The sequence below is a fragment of the Bos indicus genome, chromosome 1 (genome assembly GCF_029378745.1).
Source record: "Bos indicus isolate NIAB-ARS_2022 breed Sahiwal x Tharparkar chromosome 1, NIAB-ARS_B.indTharparkar_mat_pri_1.0, whole genome shotgun sequence".
In the NCBI taxonomy this organism is placed as follows: domain Eukaryota; kingdom Metazoa; phylum Chordata; class Mammalia; order Artiodactyla; family Bovidae; genus Bos; species Bos indicus.
Window position 1 is genome coordinate 90548019 of NC_091760.1, and position 20959 is coordinate 90568977.

General features: G+C 36.5%; 1 protein-coding gene across 5 annotated transcripts in view; it reads left to right on the top strand.

The window, feature by feature from the left end:
- The window catches only part of TBL1XR1 (TBL1X/Y related 1), a 178075-nt gene that overhangs the window by 137704 nt on the left and 19412 nt on the right, over positions 1 to 20959 (top strand). For all 5 annotated transcript variants that reach the window (XM_070791713.1, XM_019959464.2, XM_019959461.2 and 2 more), the window contains 7 exons: positions 6655 to 6800; positions 9023 to 9245; positions 9969 to 10101; positions 10455 to 10596; positions 13268 to 13331; positions 13426 to 13523; positions 14691 to 14751. In XM_070791713.1, coding sequence (XP_070647814.1) covers positions 6655 to 6800; positions 9023 to 9245; positions 9969 to 10101; positions 10455 to 10596; positions 13268 to 13331; positions 13426 to 13523; positions 14691 to 14751 — 867 coding nt within the window. The remainder of the gene's footprint in view (positions 1 to 6654; positions 6801 to 9022; positions 9246 to 9968; positions 10102 to 10454; positions 10597 to 13267; positions 13332 to 13425; positions 13524 to 14690; positions 14752 to 20959) is intronic.

Sequence of the window (20959 nt, forward strand, 5' to 3'; positions counted from 1 at the left end):
GGAAAATTCACCCTGAGCATATTACTTTGATCATTATCATTTTGCGATGTTATGAACTAGACTTTTCATATTTAACAAATATTTCCTGGGGAATAAAATTTGTTTTTTTTTCTTTTTGGATTTGACATGTAGTGCTACAATTAATGATTGATTTGATTCAGTGTGTTCCCTTTAATTAGCATTTACCCAAGGACATTAATAACTTGATCACCTTAATAACTTATATTTAGCAATGGTAGGTAGAATAAATACTAATATTATAGTTGGTTGTATACAAGAGAAACTGATGCAGGGTTAGTTTTAGAGGAGCTAAGCTGCTTTGCATCTTTTAAATTTTCTCCCCCTCCCCTCACTCCTGCCCGCTTTGTGTCACTTGACTCTCCTGTAGTTGTTTATTTTTTTCTAACGAAATTGTTCCAGGCAATTATTTGTGAACTTTGTGGCACTCGTTTTTCTTGTTGCTTTGTATAAGATGAAATTTTGCTTGAATTGTGTATTTGGTTTAGGGGAGAATTCTTGGTTCTAGATTTTATTGTCATCTATTACATGTTTAGGAGCTCATAGATGAACCTGTGTTGAACACTATGAAACAGTTGCATTTTATGATTGAAAACTAACTGGAAAATGCAGAAACAACATGTCCTTATTACTGAATAATTTTCTAGATTGTGATTCTGAATACTGTTATTTTTAAAAATCCTCATGTTTTTAGAACTGAGATTCATCTTGCCATATAGTCTCCATTTATGAGAAGGTGATGATATATGTAGGCTTAAAGCATTCACTTCATGAAAGATCTTGTCTCTCCTGCACCCCACTTCACTCTTGTACTCTTTTCAAAAGGATATTGCTTCTCCCAGGAAATAGGCCTTGCACCACACCACTTCTTACATGATGCTTGCTTAAAATGTTACATTTGTTTATAAGGTCACGCATCAAACACACACTTAATTTGGAAATCTAAACATGATCATAATGATCATAGTGGGCACAAAGTAGCCAGAATGTTTATATTTAACTTTATGGTTCTGACCTGTAATACCCAACAGCCCATTCGTTTGTCTTTTTCATTCATTGGTTTTTGTATTAACCTCTCCAATGGCCAGTAGAGTATCAGCAGTTAAATGATAGTGTAGTTTCTCTTAACTCAGATAAAGGTAACTGGGCTAGATAAACACTGCTTCTTACATATCCTCCGCTGGTGCTATTTATAAACAGATTTTAACAGCAGGCTGGAAGGAGTTTAGATTAAATGGCTATCAGTAATGTGCCTTTCACCATGAAGAAATGGAGAGGAAAGGTCAGCATCTGATATTGCCACCATGAGTCTTGTCTTTCAGTTTTTGTGAGTACATGGTCAGTTACAAAACTGCAAGTAGGTACATAGTTTTGTTGTATAATAAAATATGCAGTGGCGTTAATTTGATACATACAGTTGTTGTACACATGACTAATGAACAATAAATAGCAAGCAGCTGTCATAAATGCTGATAATTAACTATACTTTTATCCAAATCACTTTTTCTCCTCTTTTTGTAAACTGAATAACTATTTTTTTTGCTGATAAAGGAAATTCCTGTTACACATTCCGACTGACAAACTTGTTAGAAGACAAAGGTCCTTTAATGGTTGCCAAACAGAGAACTTGTTCAATCTTAATAGTAATCTTTTTGTTTTTTTAGGAATAACCAGCGTAGTAAGCATATAAGGAAACGTATAAATTGCTGATGGCTTCATAAACTTGTACAGTTTTTTTGAAAAGCAGTTTGGCAGTCATGAACTTCCGTTGAAGTGCTGATGTCCCCTTCAACTTTTGAGGGAATCCATCCTAAAGAAAAAAAACATATATACATGGCAAAAGCCTATACACATAGATATTTGAAGTAAGAGTCTTTTAAAGAGTGAACATTGGAAAATCCAAATGTCCAGCCATGGGGTGAATAATTTACTAGCTGGTACATTTATTGGATGAATATTATAATAAAATTATTTCAGAAAATATAATTCATATAAAATATTCAGATATATATATATATATAAAGGGCAAAATTAGGGCACAAAACTGCATAGCCAGTGTATTGTGCTGGACAAAAGGAAATAAAATATTTTAACAATTGTATTTGGGTTTTGGTATTGTAATTTTTTTTCTTCACTCCTTTCTTCCTTTCCTTTTTTTATTTTTTTAAATAAGTGTTAGGTCCCTCTAACTTTTCAACATACAAGGTCCCATGTAGCATTTTTTTCTCTACTTCTTTTTACCTTTTCTAAAACCTTCACTCATTTAAATATGGAACTTTTTGTACTAAACAAAATTCTGGGTCTATAGGATAGAATTGGAAACAGATTTGGGGTCAAGAGGGTATGTGGTGATGGAAGCAGGGTTATAATTTTCTGGGCTTTTCTGACCTGAGGCTGAGAAGAGGGCCTTGTGTAAGTCAGATTTTACTTCCATATAGGGCACTGTATCGTGTTAGTAGTTAAGCTTTGCCTCCCACCTCACCGCCACTCCCCCGCCGCCCCCGGCCCTGTTCAGATACCCTACACCATAACCATATTCAGAGCCCTTTTTCATGCTCGTATACCCTCCATTTGCAAAGTAGAGTTGACAGGCTCTGAAAGACTTGACTTCCCTTTGAGGAAACCATCCCTGTCATCCCAAGAGAGGTCACTCCTAAAACAAGCCATATGTAGAAAATGGTTGTCTTGTGATCTCATTTCTTACGTGGGACAGTGCGTGGCCTCAGAAGTAACCGCACACAGACCCCCGTACCACTGCCGGTCCCGACCACTGAATATCCTTGAATTACTGCATACTGAACTTTGCCTTACTCCTCTCTGGATTTCCTTTTCTATCTCCCAGATTTTAATCCCTCTAGTGAATGTGTAGAATACTTGATTGTAGAGAATTTATACAAAGTATTATTTATATCAGCTTTGCTTTGACTCCTGGAAAGAAGGGATGCTATATTAGGCAAGCAGGCTAGACTTAAGCATTTCACAGACTGTGAGTTGATGCCTTTTGCCTTTTACTATGTGGATCAAAAGCTGTCCCTGAAAAAGTATTGCCTGCATATATATTTACAGATAAATGCAGATATATTTTGGCATAACCCTGGTTCAAGTTTTAGTTTTTCAAGGGAGATTTAAGTCATATGTTTTCTCTGGATTCATAGATTTCCTGATGTGCCAAGATAAATTATAGTAGAATTGCATTCTGATTTAACAAATGTTTATTGAACACTAGTAAAATTAGGTGACATCTAGTTTCCTAAAATTGAAAGATTACTAGACATTAACCCCATCTTCAGACATCCCAGTTGTATTAATCATACATATACACACTACCCGTAGAATGCTACACATACACAAATTAGAGGATTAGTATGGAAGAGAAATACCAATCCTGGAGCAGCAGGAGGAAGGACTTCACCTCTATTCACATAGGTGAAAAGTGCGTGGGAACACATAAAGCCCAAAGGCATGAGATAGCACAGTATATTCTAGGTCTTGGTTGAAGTGGGGAGATAAGCCTGGAGAGATGAGTAGGGTAAAGATTGCAAAAGTTACTGTGTGTCACACTTAGAGAATTTGACCTTGATTATGAAGGCCAAAAGGATTGTTGAAAGTACTCAAGTAAGGAGTGGTATGATCATTTTTTGTTTCACAAGTAGTCTTCTAGCCATAGTGTTGCAAGTGTACTTAACTGGGGAAGAGAGGAAAGGAACTTATGACAGCAGTGGTCCAGGTAAAGGATGATGGGGGACTAAAATCCAGGTGTGGGCACACAAGGAAAGCTGATGACAGACCAGAGAGGGAGAGTTGATAGGGTTTGGCGAATGGTGGAATGCCAGGGGCTGACGGGAAGTGAGGAGGACCTGAGGTGTAGCATGGCAAGATGAAAAGTTTCTAAGGAAGAAGTTGTTTTAGGGAGGGGAAGAAGAAGAGTAGTTTTGAACATAATTTTAAGCTGCTTTGTAATGCTGCAACTAGAAATTTAAAAAAAGTTACTGTTCAATTCAGCATGTGTTTAAGAAGAGCATTTGAAGTATGGACCTCCTTTAGGGCAAATATATATTAACGATAAGTGCCGAAACACTATTACGGATGACTTTAGGGTTGTTTTCTTGCTATTTGAGAAGATCATAAGTGCATATGTAATACCTAAGGATAACAGAGAGCACCTGGTCTCACACAAAAAAATTCAGAACATAGGCAACATTCCAGTTAAAAATTGACATTGTTCTACGTGCAGCTTTTAGGATATTCTTGGACATAATCTTGAACTTTGTCATCTAATTAAACAGAGTCTAAATGTAATTAATAATTATTTAAATTGTACTCAGAAATTGGAGTACAGAAGTCATAGACTTTGCTGCAGTTTAGAAGGCTTTGGAAAATCAAAGTATCTTGCTTTTTAATAAAATGTCTTACTGTCTCAAGTGCTACTGATGCCACTTTCTAATACCCTGAAACGAAATAAGAATAATGATGCAGTCTTTTATGTTTTGTTGATATGCAGGAGCTCACTCTGCCTTAGCTTTATCCTTGACCCTGTTCTAACTGTTCAGTAGGATGGGGGGAATGCAGTGGTTATGGCCATGGTCCCGGAATAAATCTATTTTCTTTGTGTTTTCTCATCTGCTAAGATGAGAAATTAGTGCATGATACAGGCCCTCTGTAAGTGATATCGTCTATCTTGAAGCCTTCTACCCCAAGCCACTTGGTTGTTTAGCTTTTTTTCCCCCTTTCTGTTATATGATTTACTGCAGAATTTATTTGGGGAGGGTTATGAAATTGAGAACAGGGGTCTCCAGCCTCACTGCTTCTGGATTTCACTGCCATTATCTCATAACCTTTCTCCTCAGTCCTTCCTAGTCTTTTTTCTTAGTTTCCTATCCTGGTGATCTGGGATCTGCTCATACTCAAGTATTTCTGGGTTTCCTGATAGGGACAGAGCAAAACGGTGCTTTTTTCATTTGTATTTTTTGTGCCTTCCTTGTGAGCTCAGATTAAGTTGCAGATTATAAATGCTTTTTTAATAATGATCTTGTCTATGGGTGAAATCAAGAAGTCAAAATTCAAGACTTATAGCATTTTCTTTTTTTTTTTCTTTTTAAGCGTCTTTTTTTTTTTTTTTTAACTTTACAATATTGTATTGATTTTGCCATACATCAACATGAATCTGCCACGGGTGTACACTTGTTTCCAGTCCTGAACCCCACTCCCACCTCCCTCCCCGTACCATCCCTCTGGGTCATCCCAGTGCACCAGCCCCAAGCATCTGGTATCCTGCATCGAACCTGGACTAGCGATTCGTTTTATATATGATATTATACATGTTTCAATGCCATTCTCCCAAATCATCCCACCCTCTCCCTCTCCCACAGAGTCCAAAACACCAATACACTATACTAACGCATATATATGGAATTTAGAAAGATGGTAACGATTCTTACTTCTCACTATGGGTAGTTACAGAAATGGTTAGGTATCCCAGAGGTAAGGAAGGGACAGCCCTAAGGAAAATCAACTTAGGTGTACTATGACTCTCTGTTAACCAATTAAAGTAGCCTCTAGCCACATGCTCTTTGTGAGCCCACAGTATTTTATGACAGACTGTTCATAAGTGCCACAAGGAGTCTGAGAGTGCAAGCACACAACAAAACAAAACAGACATGGACTAAGCACTAAACATCTAAGGATAGACAGGCTCGACAATGTGTTACATGGATTAAATTAGTTTAACCAAGACCCGAGTAAGCCCGTGTTCATTTACCTTATTTAACATTCTTACACACGTATAATTTAATTGAATTATTTAACGTTAATGATAGTTACTAGTTAAGCTCTGATGGATATGTTGGTAAAGAGAATAACCACCCTCAGTCTGTCAGTTTACTAGAATTTTACTTTTGGATTTGGACTTGACTTTCATAAAAAGCAAGAGTGACTTAAATTTATTTAAAATTAGACTTTTGTTATGTGAATATTTTGGTTTGAGTATTTCAAATTAAAATCAAAGAGTTGTTGATGGACATACAAATTGGATTTTCACTTGTCAGCTGTTCTTTTTCTAAAGCTTCCATTTAGATGGGTTATTACTAAGTAGCAAAAAATTAGTAACTTTTTTTAGTATTTAATCATATATATAATGAAAGTTAAGCTTGAAAATTATTTTTCATTATTAAATTACAGTTTTCATTCCTTATGTTTTAGTTTGCTTTTTATTTCCTAAGTAGTTTTTTAAAATAGCCTACAAAATATAGAATTACAAGATGTATGATGATTTATATACAGAAATTTTAATATACTACAGAAATATTAACTGTCATTTAATTTATCTTGAGTGAAGCATTTAAGTCACATGACTTAGAAAGGCTTTTCCCCAACTTTAAAGTTTAATACTATTTGTTGAGGAAAATTACGTTATGTGCTACGGTTATATAATTAAAGTGAAGAGGAAAATACATGAAGGTTAATGTGTTTGGATTTTGATACTTCTTTTGTTTAAAAACATATTTGACCTTAGCTAACAGTCTGGGATTTCAAATGGGTGTCAGGTGGATTTGAAAGATTACAGAAGTCTTTCCTTTGTGTTACATTGCATGTTGCCCTTTGGAGAATAAATCGTTACACCTTTTCTTTTGCTTTCAGGATTTTCTCATTCAGCGTTCACCTTCGGTATAGAAAGCCATATCAGTCAGTCCAACATTAATGGTGCCCTCGTCCCACCTGCTGCATTGATTTCTATCATCCAGAAAGGTCTACAGTATGTAGAGGCAGAAGTTAGTATTAATGAGGTAAGGAAGACTTAGTTCAAGTACTAATTCTTACTCTTAAATGCTTCCTTAAATATCTAGTATCTTGCTTGCTCATTCATTATCTGACTTCAGCTTCACCAGGTAAACAAAACTGAAGGACATTATTCCTAATGTGGTGTCAGGGCGCACAGGCAAGGCTGATGGCTCTCAACTATAAGGACCACTATCTTATTGCTTTTTACATGGTTTAATAAGTAAACAGTAAGAAATAATTTTCTTTAAAATAAGAAAATTGTGCTGTGGAATACTGAGACCATAATTGATTGAGAAATTAGAAGATCTTGGGTTATTTGGTTGTACGTGATTTTGGAAGGAACCTGTCTACAGTCTATATGATATAGGTAGTTTAACTCATGTCAGTCAGTTATGGCCTATGAGCCAAAGTCTGCCTACCGCTTGTTTCTGTAACGTTTGCTTGGGGCACAGTCACACTCCTTAAGTTGTGTATTATCTAGCTTTTGTGCTACAGTGGCAGCATTGAGTGGTTGTGACAGAGATCTTAGGTCTGCAAAGCCCAAAATATGCAGAAAGATTCTGCACACCCTGGTATAGCTGGAAATTTTTATACATGGTCAGGATTTGTGGTATATGGACCTTTTTACCTTATTTTCATTTCAGAGATTAACATATTCCCCTTTCCTTTTGCAGGTATTTTAAAAACTAAAGCATCCATGGTTTCTACATCAGTATTTATTACTATAATTATAGTGTACTAAATTGATTATTTTTTAAATTTCCTCATGTCTATAACTGAAAAATCTACTGATACTAAATTAAATGTGTCCTCATTGTCTTTTAGCACTTTGCCTCCCAAAGTATACTTATTGCAGAAAATGGTAAAACAATTTCTCCCAGTGGCCAGAGTTGAAGTCTTCATTTTTTCTGAAAAAAATTTTTCTAGATTTAATATAGTACTCCACAATATATCTATATTGATTTTAATCTTTTTTTTTTAAGTTTAAATACTTGCTCCAGCTCCTCAAATACTCCATTATAATCGACAGTTCAGAGAGATGTGCAGTGTTTTGTAACTTGGAGCATCCCATCACACCACTTAGTGCGTGTTCACTGGCTTAAGTGAGCCAGGCTTCATTTATGCATGTTTCTAGCTAATATGCACTGTTTCTATTTCTGACTTGCTCTGTGCCTGTGTCTCTTCTCCTGCTTGCTTTAGAACTTATTTATTGTGAACTTCCTAATACCAGTGAGAGGAGCTTTGGAAAATTATAGCAACTTGATAAAATTAAAGAACACTAGCCTGTGAATTGTAGTTGTACTTCTCAAATGTTACTGTGCATATAAGACTCTCCCCAAAAGCTTGTTAAAACAGAGATTCCTGAGCCCTTTAGAGATTTTGATTCTGTAGCTTTGAGTCTACATTTCTAACAAGTTTCCAGGTGATGGTGGGACTGTTGGTCCTTGGATTGCACTTTGAATAGCACCAGTTAACAAATTCCAGCTGTGAAAGTCTTTAAATCTTATTGTGCTCATATTTCAACAGTAGTAAAATGAGGGACTTACCTGGCATTCCAGGATTAAGATTTTGCCTTCCAGTGGAGCGGCATAGGTTCAATCCCTGGTCAGGGAGCTGATCTACCTGCTTTCGGGCCAAAAAAACAACACATAAAACAGAAGCAGTATTGTAACAAATGCAACAAGGTCTTAAAAACAATAACAGTAGTAAAATGAGGTGATTGTATGTATTAATGTCTATTGATATTGATGTCTATTTCTGCCTTAATATTTTAATTAAATCACAAGAAACTTTTGCATTCAGCAAAACTATTTTAAAAGTTTTTAGTTTTAAAGAAGTATTTACCAAAATGTGGCACCAAATCTCTTATCATTTTATTAACTATCCCACATTACTTTTGACTAACAGAACTTTGTAATATAATTGAAAGCCTTTTTACCCTCCAGGCCTATTTTTTTTTAATTCCTTTCACTATTTCAGCTTTGATCTGTGCAACACTTAACAGTAAGAATTGGGTGAGGAAGACAGTTGGAGCAGCTGTTTACAGTGCTTCCTTTAGTTTCCTTCTTCCCTCCCGGTTCCTTCCTTCCTTTCTTACATGCACTCAGGAAATTACCTAAAAATGTTTTTTCTTGGAATGATGATTTTCTGCTGTTAACTTGTATGAATACAAATTACTCTAAATGTGTTACCTTTGATTTTTCTTCTCACAATTTTTCAAATCCAGGATGGTACCTTGTTTGATGGTCGACCAATAGAGTCTCTGTCACTGATAGATGCCGTAATGCCTGATGTAGTACAAACAAGACAACAAGCTTATAGAGATAAACTTGCACAGCAACAAGCAGCAGCTGCTGCAGCTGCTGCAGCTGCGACAAACCAACAAGGATCTGCAAAAAATGGAGAAAACACAGCAAATGGGGAGGAGAATGGAGCACATACTATAGCAAGTGAGCTGAAAGAAGAATCTTTTTAAGTTCCATTAAAAAAGAAACTTGCTTTATGGGGATGCCTCATTTTAGCTGAACTAATACTGTCTATTTAATTTTTGCCAACTTGTTCCCCTAACTTGTATCACACAATTCAGATTTTTATGCTTAAAGCTCCATAAAGCTAGATTTACTTTCATGGACCTTATTTTCATTCTTTTTAAAAAAATATTTAGAAACTGGTTTTTTTTTTTTTATTGTTAGGTGAACTTTGTGTCTGCATTTGATTTCTAAATATAATTTATAACAGTAGTCATTAACAGATACAATAAAGCTTTGGCATGGAGATATAAAGGCAACTCGATGTTATATGAATGATATCAGCAACCCCTACTGGCAGAAATTCAGAATAGTGTTGGCATGGATTATATTTAATTCAAACTATTTTATCATTTTTAACTGTGTTTGGGCCTAACCTTTCACAGTCTTCCTCTAGTCCTGCTCCCCCATCTCTGAACACACACTTAGATGCACATCTCTTTTTAAAAAATTACATTCATATTTAACTAAAGATTGGAATTTATTTTTCATGTGATAAATTCTGTATAGTCATTTTCGACATTACCTGACATAGTGGAATAAGAAAGTTACACTCTATCTGCTGGTTAGGAATTCCTTTTTTCCCCCAATATGCTGTGATATTATTACCTAACTGGAATTTTCCATCTGTTTCTCATGATGCAGATAATCATACTGATATGATGGAAGTGGATGGGGATGTTGAAATCCCTCCTAATAAAGCAGTTGTGTTACGGGGCCATGAATCTGAAGTTTTCATCTGTGCCTGGAACCCCGTTAGTGATCTCTTGGCATCAGGGTATGTTTCTCAAAGTGAAATTAAAATGGATTTCTAAAAGTATCTTACTGAAATATTGCATGTTCTACAAATACATTGTTTACACTTTCAGGTTTTTGTTGTTGCTTGTTTGTGGTCATTTTACCCCGTAAATGTTTATTTCTTCATAAAATAATGTTAGAGTTTTTAAACTACTGCCTCAGGAGTGATTTTGGCATCTCCAAAACGGAGACTGAGAAAAATACTGGAAATGGAAATGCCTGATAGTCTAATTTGTATTTGCGTCATTAATAACAGAATGTAAATTTGTTGCCTTGATTTCTGTAATACTTGAGAATATCATGAAAATTTAAAATAAGTTGCATACTTTATAGGTCTGGAGACTCAACAGCAAGAATATGGAATCTTAGTGAAAACAGCACGAGTGGCTCCACACAGTTGGTGCTTAGACATTGTATACGAGAAGGAGGGCAAGACGTCCCAAGCAACAAGGATGTGACGTCGCTAGATTGGAATGTGAGTATCACTGTATTGTCCATGATGGATGTAGTTACTCACATACGTAACCTCTCTGAGCCTCAAACTAGTGGCAGGGTATGTCTGTGTGTTCAGGTATTTTTGAATTTCACTAATAAGAACAGCAGACTAGGAGTCCCCAACCCAAAATGTGTTAAAAGCAAAGACTGGCCCTCGAGCAGTCGGAACAAGGTTCATCTTCCAGCCTCAGTTTCTCTAGCTGTAGAATGACTCTGTACTTCGTTGTCATCACATGTAAAGTAGGAGTGTATTAATGGTCTTACATAAATCAAATAATAAATGGAAACCAATAATAGGCACGTACTAAGTTCTTAATGGGCTTCCCTGATAGCTCAGTTGGTAAAGTCTGAAATTCAGGAGACCCAGTTCGATTCCTGAGTCAGGAAGATCCCCTGGAGAAGGGAAAGGCTACCTTCCAGTATTAATTAAGTTCCTAACTACTAAGTCCTTTGTTAGGGGTACAAGAGAAATCTATGTAATAGAAACATAGTTTTGTTTCTCTCATTTTGCTGTTAATTGATGAAAACTTCATTGCCAGCTGCTTTTTAGGAACTGTTAGTCTAGATTATAAGCTTTATTCTAGCTGTAGGACTCTTAGAATTCTCTTATTCTATATATGATTCAATATCTTTGATTACTTTTACTTACCAGAAAATTTGATTTAACTATTGATAAAGCTCCATCCTTTCAGTTTCAAATATACTTAACAGCTTTTTTTGCTACCATTCCCATAAGTAATTTGCGGGAAATTAGCATTTTAAAAGTTTCTGTATCTTTTCCTTTATTCCATGTTGTCTTTTTTCTTCCTTGTAACTTTATGTTCATTTTTTTAACACCCTCCCACTCCCCCAACTCTGGTTCTAGTAACTTCTTAGACTGTTACCAGTGTCATAAAGAATTTTAGAGGTCAGCTGTCCTTTTCTTAGCAAGTGGACATCCTTTCCTTCTCTGGCCTCTGTTTTAACAACATTTTATGGGGTTTTTCAAAGTATCTTCTAAATCTCTTTCCAAGAAATAAGATCTGTCTTTCAAAGTGATTACACTATCTGAAGTTCTTAGTTACTATGAAATTCTTCCAGAACTCATGATAAGTGTTCTTTTCTAAATTTCCAACAATGTATTTACCCTTTCCCACCTATAAAGTTGAGAATTCCAAACGGTGTTATTTGATTGTAGGGTCAGAACTAAGAATTCCGTTCTTAAAATGGGACCTTACTATATCATAGGCCAAAGGCCTTATAGCCTTCTTAGGCTGTTTGGCTCAGAGACCATGTTAACTTAGTGAAATTTATAGTTTACACTGAAAAGGATGGTTAACAAATGATTTGTTGAGCTTGGTGTTTCTGAACTGCAAGTTAAAGCTTTTGAAAGTATAGACTTTTGGAAGATTTATTATTTGCTATGAACTTAAGTCTTCCCCTTGAAGGAGAAAATGTTATTGTTGTTTAATGGCTCATTTCCATGGCTAAAGCAGAAGCCTGTGAGGTAGCTGTTCCTTATTAGTCTCCTACTTTACTAGTGGTCCATGGTCTAAAACCATTAGTTTAAAGGAAACTTTGCATTGTGCAGAGTTTGGAAATAAACTTGTGCTGTTAGCTTCAACATTGCTCCTTCTTCCTTAGATAGAACTATAGGGGATTTCCAGATCCTAGCAGAACTGAATCTGCATCGCCTACAAACAGCATTTGTTTCTCACTTAACTGTACAGCTAGATGACTGGAGAGGTCTGAAAAGGTGATCTTGTTTTTATTTCTCTTACCAAAAAAAGCATCAGAAAGTACTGAGTGAGGCAGGATTTCATTCTCTCTCTCCTGTAATGTTTACTCATCTCAGCAATAGTCTGTGTAATGTACTCCGAAACTTGCATTTCCACAGAGTAGGCTAGATCTTAGCAAGTCCTGCCGTTGTACCGTTATTCAAGGCAAGACACCATAGGAAATTTTAAGATTAGAGAAAACGTTAAGGATTTCTCCTCATAGTAGAATAGTTCCGGACAGTTGTGCTCACTTCGTTAGCTATAAAGTCAGCCTACACTCTTTTCTAACTCTTTTGTGTGTGTGTGTGCATTGCTATTTTTATTGGTACAGGAAAAAGTAACGAAAGAAATGTTTAATGTAGTGATATTTAAGAATCTGATCATCTGAAACAATATTGTTTGGAACACACACACAGTTTAGACAGTAAAAGATTTAGAGGAAGGACAATATGAGAACTTTTAATCATAATGAAACATTTTGGAAGATTTTGATTTTGATTGAATACCTTTATTAAATCGTAAGGTTAAGATTTTGATGTCCTTTCTAATCCCCCACCCGACCCCCACCTTTAGTCCTGGGCCTTTGTGAGAGCACAGTAAGTAGACCTTAGCACCTGTAAGAGCGGTGATAATCCTGCTCCCAAGCAGTTACTGCCCTTCCAAGACTGGGGTGTGAGGCCTGCACCCTGACTGACTGCTGCCAAAATATTAGCTTCACAGCATGAAGGGTGTTCTGTAGGCCTTTTCTCGCACTTCTAAATAGGCAAAGCTGAAGGTCTTGAAGCAGAGAATGTTCCAGACCTGCTGTACTTGGGATTAAACATAATATATTCTAATAAAAATTAAATACCCTTTCTGGGTTATATAATTGAAAGAAATGTGTTTCTCCAACAGAGTGAAGGTACACTTCTAGCAACTGGTTCTTATGATGGGTTTGCCAGAATATGGACTAAAGATGGTAAATAAAGCATTTTTTTTCCCACTTGTTTTTTACTGTTGATCCAAATTATAAAGCTTAAAGTAATTTTAATGTTTTTCCTTTTGAATTTTAGGTAACCTTGCTAGCACTTTGGGGCAGCATAAAGGCCCCATATTTGCATTAAAATGGAATAAGAAAGGAAATTTCATCCTAAGTGCTGGAGTAGACAAGGTAATTAGCTTCTATAAAAGTTAATTTGTTAAAGAGTATACTTGAGAGTACTATTCTCCTCTGCTAATCACATAAGTAATAAAACATTCATATTTGGGAAATTCACATGTGAATTTATGTTAGGAATAGAAATGGTTTCTTAGATTTTCTGTCAGCTCATTCTTAAATCTGTGCAGATGCCTTTTATTCTTATCTGTGTGACCACTCTTCATTGTTTTGGAATTTGAGCCATAGTGAAGTCATATATCCGATACTCTTCATTGCTTTTCTGTAGTTTTTAGTTAATTGCATCAGTGTGGATGCTCTGGAGTGATTTCATGGGAAATCTTAGAGTCAGTCTGTTAGCTGAACTCCTAATGTTTAATTGAAAATGCAAGAAATATAGGGTTTTTCCAGCTTTCACCTAACATGGCTGGTAAACATGAGTAGGTTGAAATCATTTGTTATTTCTCTTTCATTTTAAAGTTATTTCCTTTACCACACATCCCAGAGAAGATTATTTTATAATAGAGGAAAGTACATGCCCATAGTTACCTGTATATTGTCAAAAAGGGAAGTAGGCAAAAGAAGAATATGAAGGTGGCCAGGAAGGGCAGGGGAAAGCCTTCTTACTAGTTACTGCCATTCTACAATACTTATGACCCCAAAGTTATAAAATTAGCGATGGGAGGGTATTAGTGGAATTGTGAATATATCCATTCAGATGTATATGTTATACTTTGCTGTAATATAAAAAACATTGTTTTAATTATTGTCAGAATTAAACCTGCCTTTATTTATAAATGTGAGCTTTAAAAATCTTAATATTGAGAATTAGCTGATTATAATATTAACCAAAAATTTACCTCCTCAAGCTACACAGCAATAAAAATCTGACATTAAATACACGACTACAATGGAGTTTCTCAATCGAATATAATGTTTGGTACTTACAGACAGCCAGTAATTGTTACTTGAAGTAAGTTAACTGATGAAAAGTCACCAGGGTAGAATCAAACTGCTTAACAGTTTAATTTAAACATCCTTTCCCTGCTCCCAGTGGAATATAGCCTCATTGTACTAAAACTAAATGTTAAATGTGCTCTGACATTTCATATTGCTTTAATATGATGAGGCATTTATGTATATATGATAAACTTAGCAATATATTTTTCTTTTCTATTTTAGACTACAATTATTTGGGATGCACATACTGGTGAAGCCAAGCAACAATTTCCTTTTCATTCAGGTAAATCTTCACAGTTTACATGAGAACTGTTGGAACTTTCTTCTGTTTTCCTAATTAAACTTTTAATAGCATATAGTTCATCTAAAATCTTGAACTATCAAATGTAAGTTTTGTTACTAGTCCTTTGAGGAGTTGATGTTCAGTGGCTTTCAGATAATTAATCATCAGAGGATCATCAAATGTTTTCTGTGAAATGTACCATAAAGCATTTTCAGCCTGGTGCCGTTAGAGTTGGTAATATTTAATGGTAAGAACATAGATTTTTGATCCAGGATGTCTAGGTGTGCTTGTGAATCCCACTCCACTTAACAAGCTTCAAGATTGAGTCATTGAACCTTTCTGAGCCGTATTTTCTGTCTGTAAACGAGGGATAAAAATAATACTGTTTGAGTAAGTGTGTAAGACTAATACATATATATGAAAATACTGCATAAACTTCTACAGATTTAGGTATTGTCATGTTTTATTTTATGTATCTAAATCAGTCCTCTTGCTTACCTAAAATAAAAATTATAAGGTTTTACCGATATTGCTGGAACTTTGGTGCTTCATATATTTTCTTTTAGGAAATAATTTGATACTTAAATCAGATAAATCTGATCTCCAAAATAGTGCGCTTCTTTCTCCATGATATATGGCCATGCAGCAGAGCATACATCCTGATGTGTAGAGACACTTTGATTTTAGTACCAACACTCTTGTGCCTCCTAGAACTTTGTTCCTGCTTTCGGGGGGGTTTCTGAGAACAGAAACTGATGTTAAACTGGAACAAGATCCCTAATAATGTTTAGAACAGTAGTTTTAGTACTGCCTAATTTAATGACATCATGCAAGATTGTGTTGTGGTTGGAAAGAGTTGTAAATTGGAGGCTGAGTTAAGTAATTCTGGTTATTTTCAAGGCTTTGGTACTATCCTTTTTACACTCAGTGGCACAGTGTTACCTTTAAAACTGAAATGCAAAGCTTTTGGCATTTTGCTTTTTTGTATTTCTCTATTTAGTGTGATTCGATAAGTCAAATAAGGCACAAAATGATTTTTCAGTAGTGTCTGAGTGGCATAATTTTGCAAGTATTATGTTAAACAATTCAACTTTATTAAAGCTTATCACATTAATAAGTATTTATTTACACATCAGTTTCTGTTTACCTGTTTTAATCCCTTTCCGCCTTTGCTTCTAGTCCTCAACCAGATAGAATTCTCTTAGACCTCTGACCATTCTGCCTAAAGATTTTTCCTAAATCCTAGGAGTGATGGAAAATTGAAATAAGTGGGTGTGGCATCGTTATGAGTTGCTTTATAATGTGTGCCACCTTTCTGTTGGAGGTAATGCTCTTTATACACGATCCCATTTAGTCTTGGCTACAACCCAAAGACACTGTATAGGAGACAGGGATCAAACCATCCCCAAGGAAAAGAAATGCAAAAAAGCAAAACGGCTGTCTGGGGAGGCCTTACAAGTAGCTGTGAAAAGAAAGAGAAGCAAAAAGCAAAGGAGAAAAGGAAAGATATAAGCATCTGAATGCAGAGTTCCAAAGAATAGCAAGAAGAGATAAGAAAGCCTTCCTCAGCGATCAATGCAAAGAAATAGAGGAAAACAACAGAATGGGAAAGACTAGAGAGCTCTTCAAGAAAATTAGAGATACCAAGGGAACATTTCATGCCAAGATGGGCTCGATAAAGGACAGAAATGGTAGGGACCTAACAGAAGCAGAAGATATTAAGAAGAGGTGCCAAGAATACACAGAAGAACTGTACAAAAAAGATCTTCACGACCGAGATAATCACTATGGTGTGATCACTCACCTAGAGCCAGACATACTGGAATGTGAAGTCAAGTGGGCCTTAGAAAGCATCACTACGGACAAAGCTAGTGGAGGTGATGGAATTCCAGTTGAGCTGTTTCAAATCCTGAAAGATGATGCTGTGAAAGTGCTGCATTCAATATGCCAGCAAATTTAGAAAACTCAGCAGTGGCCACAGGACTGGAAAAGGTCAGTTTTCATTCCAATCCCAAAGAAAGGCAATGCCAAAGAAGGCTCAAACTACTGCACAATTGCACTCATCTCACATGCTAGTAAAGTAATGCTCAAAATTCTCTAAGCCAGGGTTCAGCAATACGTGAAGCGTGAACTTCCAGAGGTTCAAGCTGGTTTTAGAAAAGGCAGAGGAACCAGAGATCAAATTGCCAGCATCCGCTGGATCATGGAAAAAGCAAGAGAGTTCCAGAAAAACATCTATTTCGGCTTTATTGACTATGCCAAAGCCTTTGACTGTGTGGATCACAATAAACTGTGGAAAATTCTGAAAGAGATGGGAATACCAGACCCCCTGACCTGCCTCTTGAGAAACCTATATGCAGGTCAGGAAGCAACAGTTAGAATTGGACATGGAACAACAGACTGGTTCCAAATAGGAAAAGGAGTACATCAAGACTGTATATTGTCACCTGCAGAGTACATCATGAGAAACGTTGGGCTGGAAGAAGCACAAGCTGGAATCAAGATTGCCGGGAGAAATATCAATAACCTCAGATATGCAGATGACACCACCCTTATGGCAGAAAGTGAAGAGGAACTAAAAAGCCTCTTGATGAAAGTGAAAGAGGAGAGTTAAAAAGTTGGCTTAAAGCTCAGCATTCAGAAAACGAAGATCATGGCATCTGGTCCCATCACTTCATGGGAAATAGATGGGGAAACAGTGGAAACAGCATTGGACTTTATCTTTTTGGGCTCCAAAATCACTGCAGATGGTGATTGCAGCCATGAAATTAAAAGACGCTTACTCCTTGGAAGGAAAGTTATGACCAACCTAGATAGCATATTCAAAAGCAGAGACATTACTTTGCCAACAAAGGTTCGTCTAGTCAAGGCTATGGTTTTTCCAGTGGTCATGTATGGATGTGAGAGTTGGACTGTGAAAAAAGCTGAGTGCCGAAGAATTGATGCTTTTGAAGTGTGGTGTTGGAGAAGACTCTTGAGAGTCCCTTGGACTGCAAGGAGATCCAACCAGTCCATTCTAAAGGAGATCAGCCCTGGGTGTTCTTTGGAAGGAATGATGCTAAAGCTGAAACTCAGTACTTTGGCCACCTGATAAGAAGAGTTGACTCATTGGAAAAAACTCTGATGCTGGGAGGGATTGGGGGCAGGAGGAAAAAGGGACAACAGAGGATGAGATGGCCAGATGGCATCACTGACTCTATGCACGTGAGTCTGAGTGAACTCCGAGAGTTGGTGATGGACAGGGAGGCCTGGTGTGCTGCGATTCATGGGGTTGCAAAGACCGAACTGAACTAACTGAACAACCCAAAGAGGTAGATGATGTAGAAGTCATTTTACAGATAAAAAGCCATTTTACCTGTGATATTCTTTCCTGCCATGCTTTTTTTATTTTTTAAATGGCTTTATTGAGGGAGATGTGTGTATGTCCAGTTCCTCCGTATCCGTGCCAGCACTTGGTATATGATTAGTCTTTTTAATTGTGTCCACTCTAATGAGTGTGTAGTGATATCTCACTGTGGTTTTATTTGTAGTTCCTAATGATTAATGATGTTGAGCATCTTGTCATGTGTTAATTTATCATCTGTAGATCTTCTTTGGTGACGTATCTTTTTCTTTTGCTTGATATAGAAGTTGAGGTCACGGATTTGAAACCTTTCTACTTTTCTAGTGGGGATCTGACATTCAGTGCTATAAATTTACCTCTAACTACTACTTGGAGAAGTCAATGGCACCCCACTCCAGTACTCTTTGATTGGAAAATCCCATGGACGGAGGAGCCTGGTAGGCTGCAGTCCATGGGGTCGCTAAGAGTCGGACATGACTGAGCGACTTCACTTTCACTTTTCACTTTCATGCATTGGAGAAGGAAGTAGCAACCCACTCCAGTGTTCTTGCCTGGAGAATCCCAGGGACGGGGGAGCCCGGTGGGCTGCCATCTATGGGGTCGCACAGAGTCGGACACGACTGAAGCAACTTAGCAGCACTACTTAGTGACATCTCACAGTTTTTCAGATATTGTAATTTCATCCAGTTCAGAATACTTTTTGAAGTAATTTTGATTCAGTGTATTAATTTATGAATAATTGGAAAACTTTTCAAGGTCTTTGTAGCATTGCTTTCTAATTTTTAATAAAAAATATTCATTTTATTTTTGATTGCACTAGGTTGGTTGCTGTGTGCAGGCTTTTTCTAGTTGTGGAGATCGGGGGGTACTCGTTACGGGGCATGGGCTGCTTGTCGCGGAGTGCGGGCTGTGTGGTGTGTGGGCTTCAGTGTTTGAGGCTTGCAGGCCCCAGAGCACAGGCTTTTAGTAGTTGTGGCGCATGAGCTTTTTGCCCTGCAGTATGTGGGCTCTTTCACGGGCCAGGAATCGGAGGAACCCAGTGTCCCCTACATTGTAAGGTGGATTCCTAACCACTGGACCACCAGCGAAGCCCACTTTCTAATATAATTCTATTGTTCCTACAAATGTCATGAGGGTCAAGTTGTTTCATAAGGTTGTTCAAATCTTTTATAGCCCTAAATGATTGTTCTGTCTACTTATACCACCTGTTACTGAGAGAAGGGTATTGAAATCATCAATAATAATTGGAAAACACAGTTTCTAATTTCTTCTGTCAATTTTTGCTTTATGTATTTTGAAACAGTGCTAATAAGGACATTAACATTTAGGAATGTTGCATCCTCATGTTGATCCATTTATCATTTTGTTAATGAGCCTCTTTTTTTTTTTTTTTCATTTTGTTTTTTGTGCTCTGCAATCTACTTAATCTGATGTTAATGTAGCCCTTCAAGTTTCTTTTGGTTAGTGTTGGCATGGTATATATTCCTCCATACTTTTACATTTGAAGTGTAATTTATGTAGGCATCATTTATTGCTTGTTTACTGAATATCAACCGCTGCCTTTTAATGGCAATATTTAGGCTCTTTACATTTAATGTAACTATTGATATGATTGCATTTAAATTAATCATATTTCTATTTATCTCTTCTTCTTTTCCTGTTTTCCACTTTCATTTGGATCATATGAATATTTTTATGACTACATTTTTCCTGCTTTGGTGGGCTATTAACTATAAATCTTTTATTATAGTGGTTGCATCAGGATTTATAGTACACATTTTTAACTTAGCACTATATACTTTCAAGTGATATTTTAAAGAGATTAAATAATAATAATTTTTACTCATAGTTACCATTTCCAACTGTTCATTTCTTTGTGTAGATGCATACACATCTAATTCATCTAGTATCATTTATTTTCTGCCCAAACTGCTTTAACATTCCTTATAGTGCAAATGTAATGCTGATGAATTCATTCTATATATATGAACAAGTCTGTATTTCACCTTCATTATTGAAAGATTTTGTTGTTGTTGAGTATAGAGTTCTGGGGTTGACAGGATTTTTTTCTTTCTGTACTTTAAAAAAATATTGCCGTGTTCTCTTATTTACAGTATTTTCACTTTGAACTTGTTCCAGTTTTCATCCTTAACGCTTGTAGTAATTTGTCTTGTTTTATCTGGCTGCTTTAAGGTTTTTCTGCTTATAAGTGATTTGGTGCAGTTTGAATATGTTGTGCCTTAGTTCAGTTTTCTTTGTTTCTTGACCTTGAAGCTTCTTGGATGTCTTCATGCATAGTTTCCTTCAAATGAAAATTTTTTTTTGACCATTATTTTTAAGAAATATTCTACTTCCTCCCCACATTTTTTTTCACTTGAAGTTTTGAATGTGTTTATTAGTCTGCTTGATTTCCCATAATACTCTTCATTTTTTTATCCAGTATTTTTTTCAGGTGTGCTCATTCGTGTCCAACTGTCTGTGACCCCATGGACTGTATCACCCACCAGGCTTCGAAAGGGCAAGAATACTGGAATGGGTTGCCCTTTTGAACCCACATCTCTTGCGTCTCCTGCATCCGCAGGCAGATTCTTTACCACTAGCACCACCTGAGAAGTGGGATAATTTCTATGCTGTTTTTCAAGTTTTCAACTTCTTTTCTTCTAAGTATTTGTGAACTTTGTTCTGGCACATTGTTAAATTACCTGGAAACGGTCTGATCCTTTGGGTCACGCTTATGAAACTTGTTAAATGGCAGGGAAACAGTGCTCAGTGTAGAGCTAATTATTTCCTGGTACTGAGGCAAGAACCTAGATGTACTCAAACCAGTGTTCCCTGAATCAAAAGGTTTTCTAGCCTGCTGCGCAT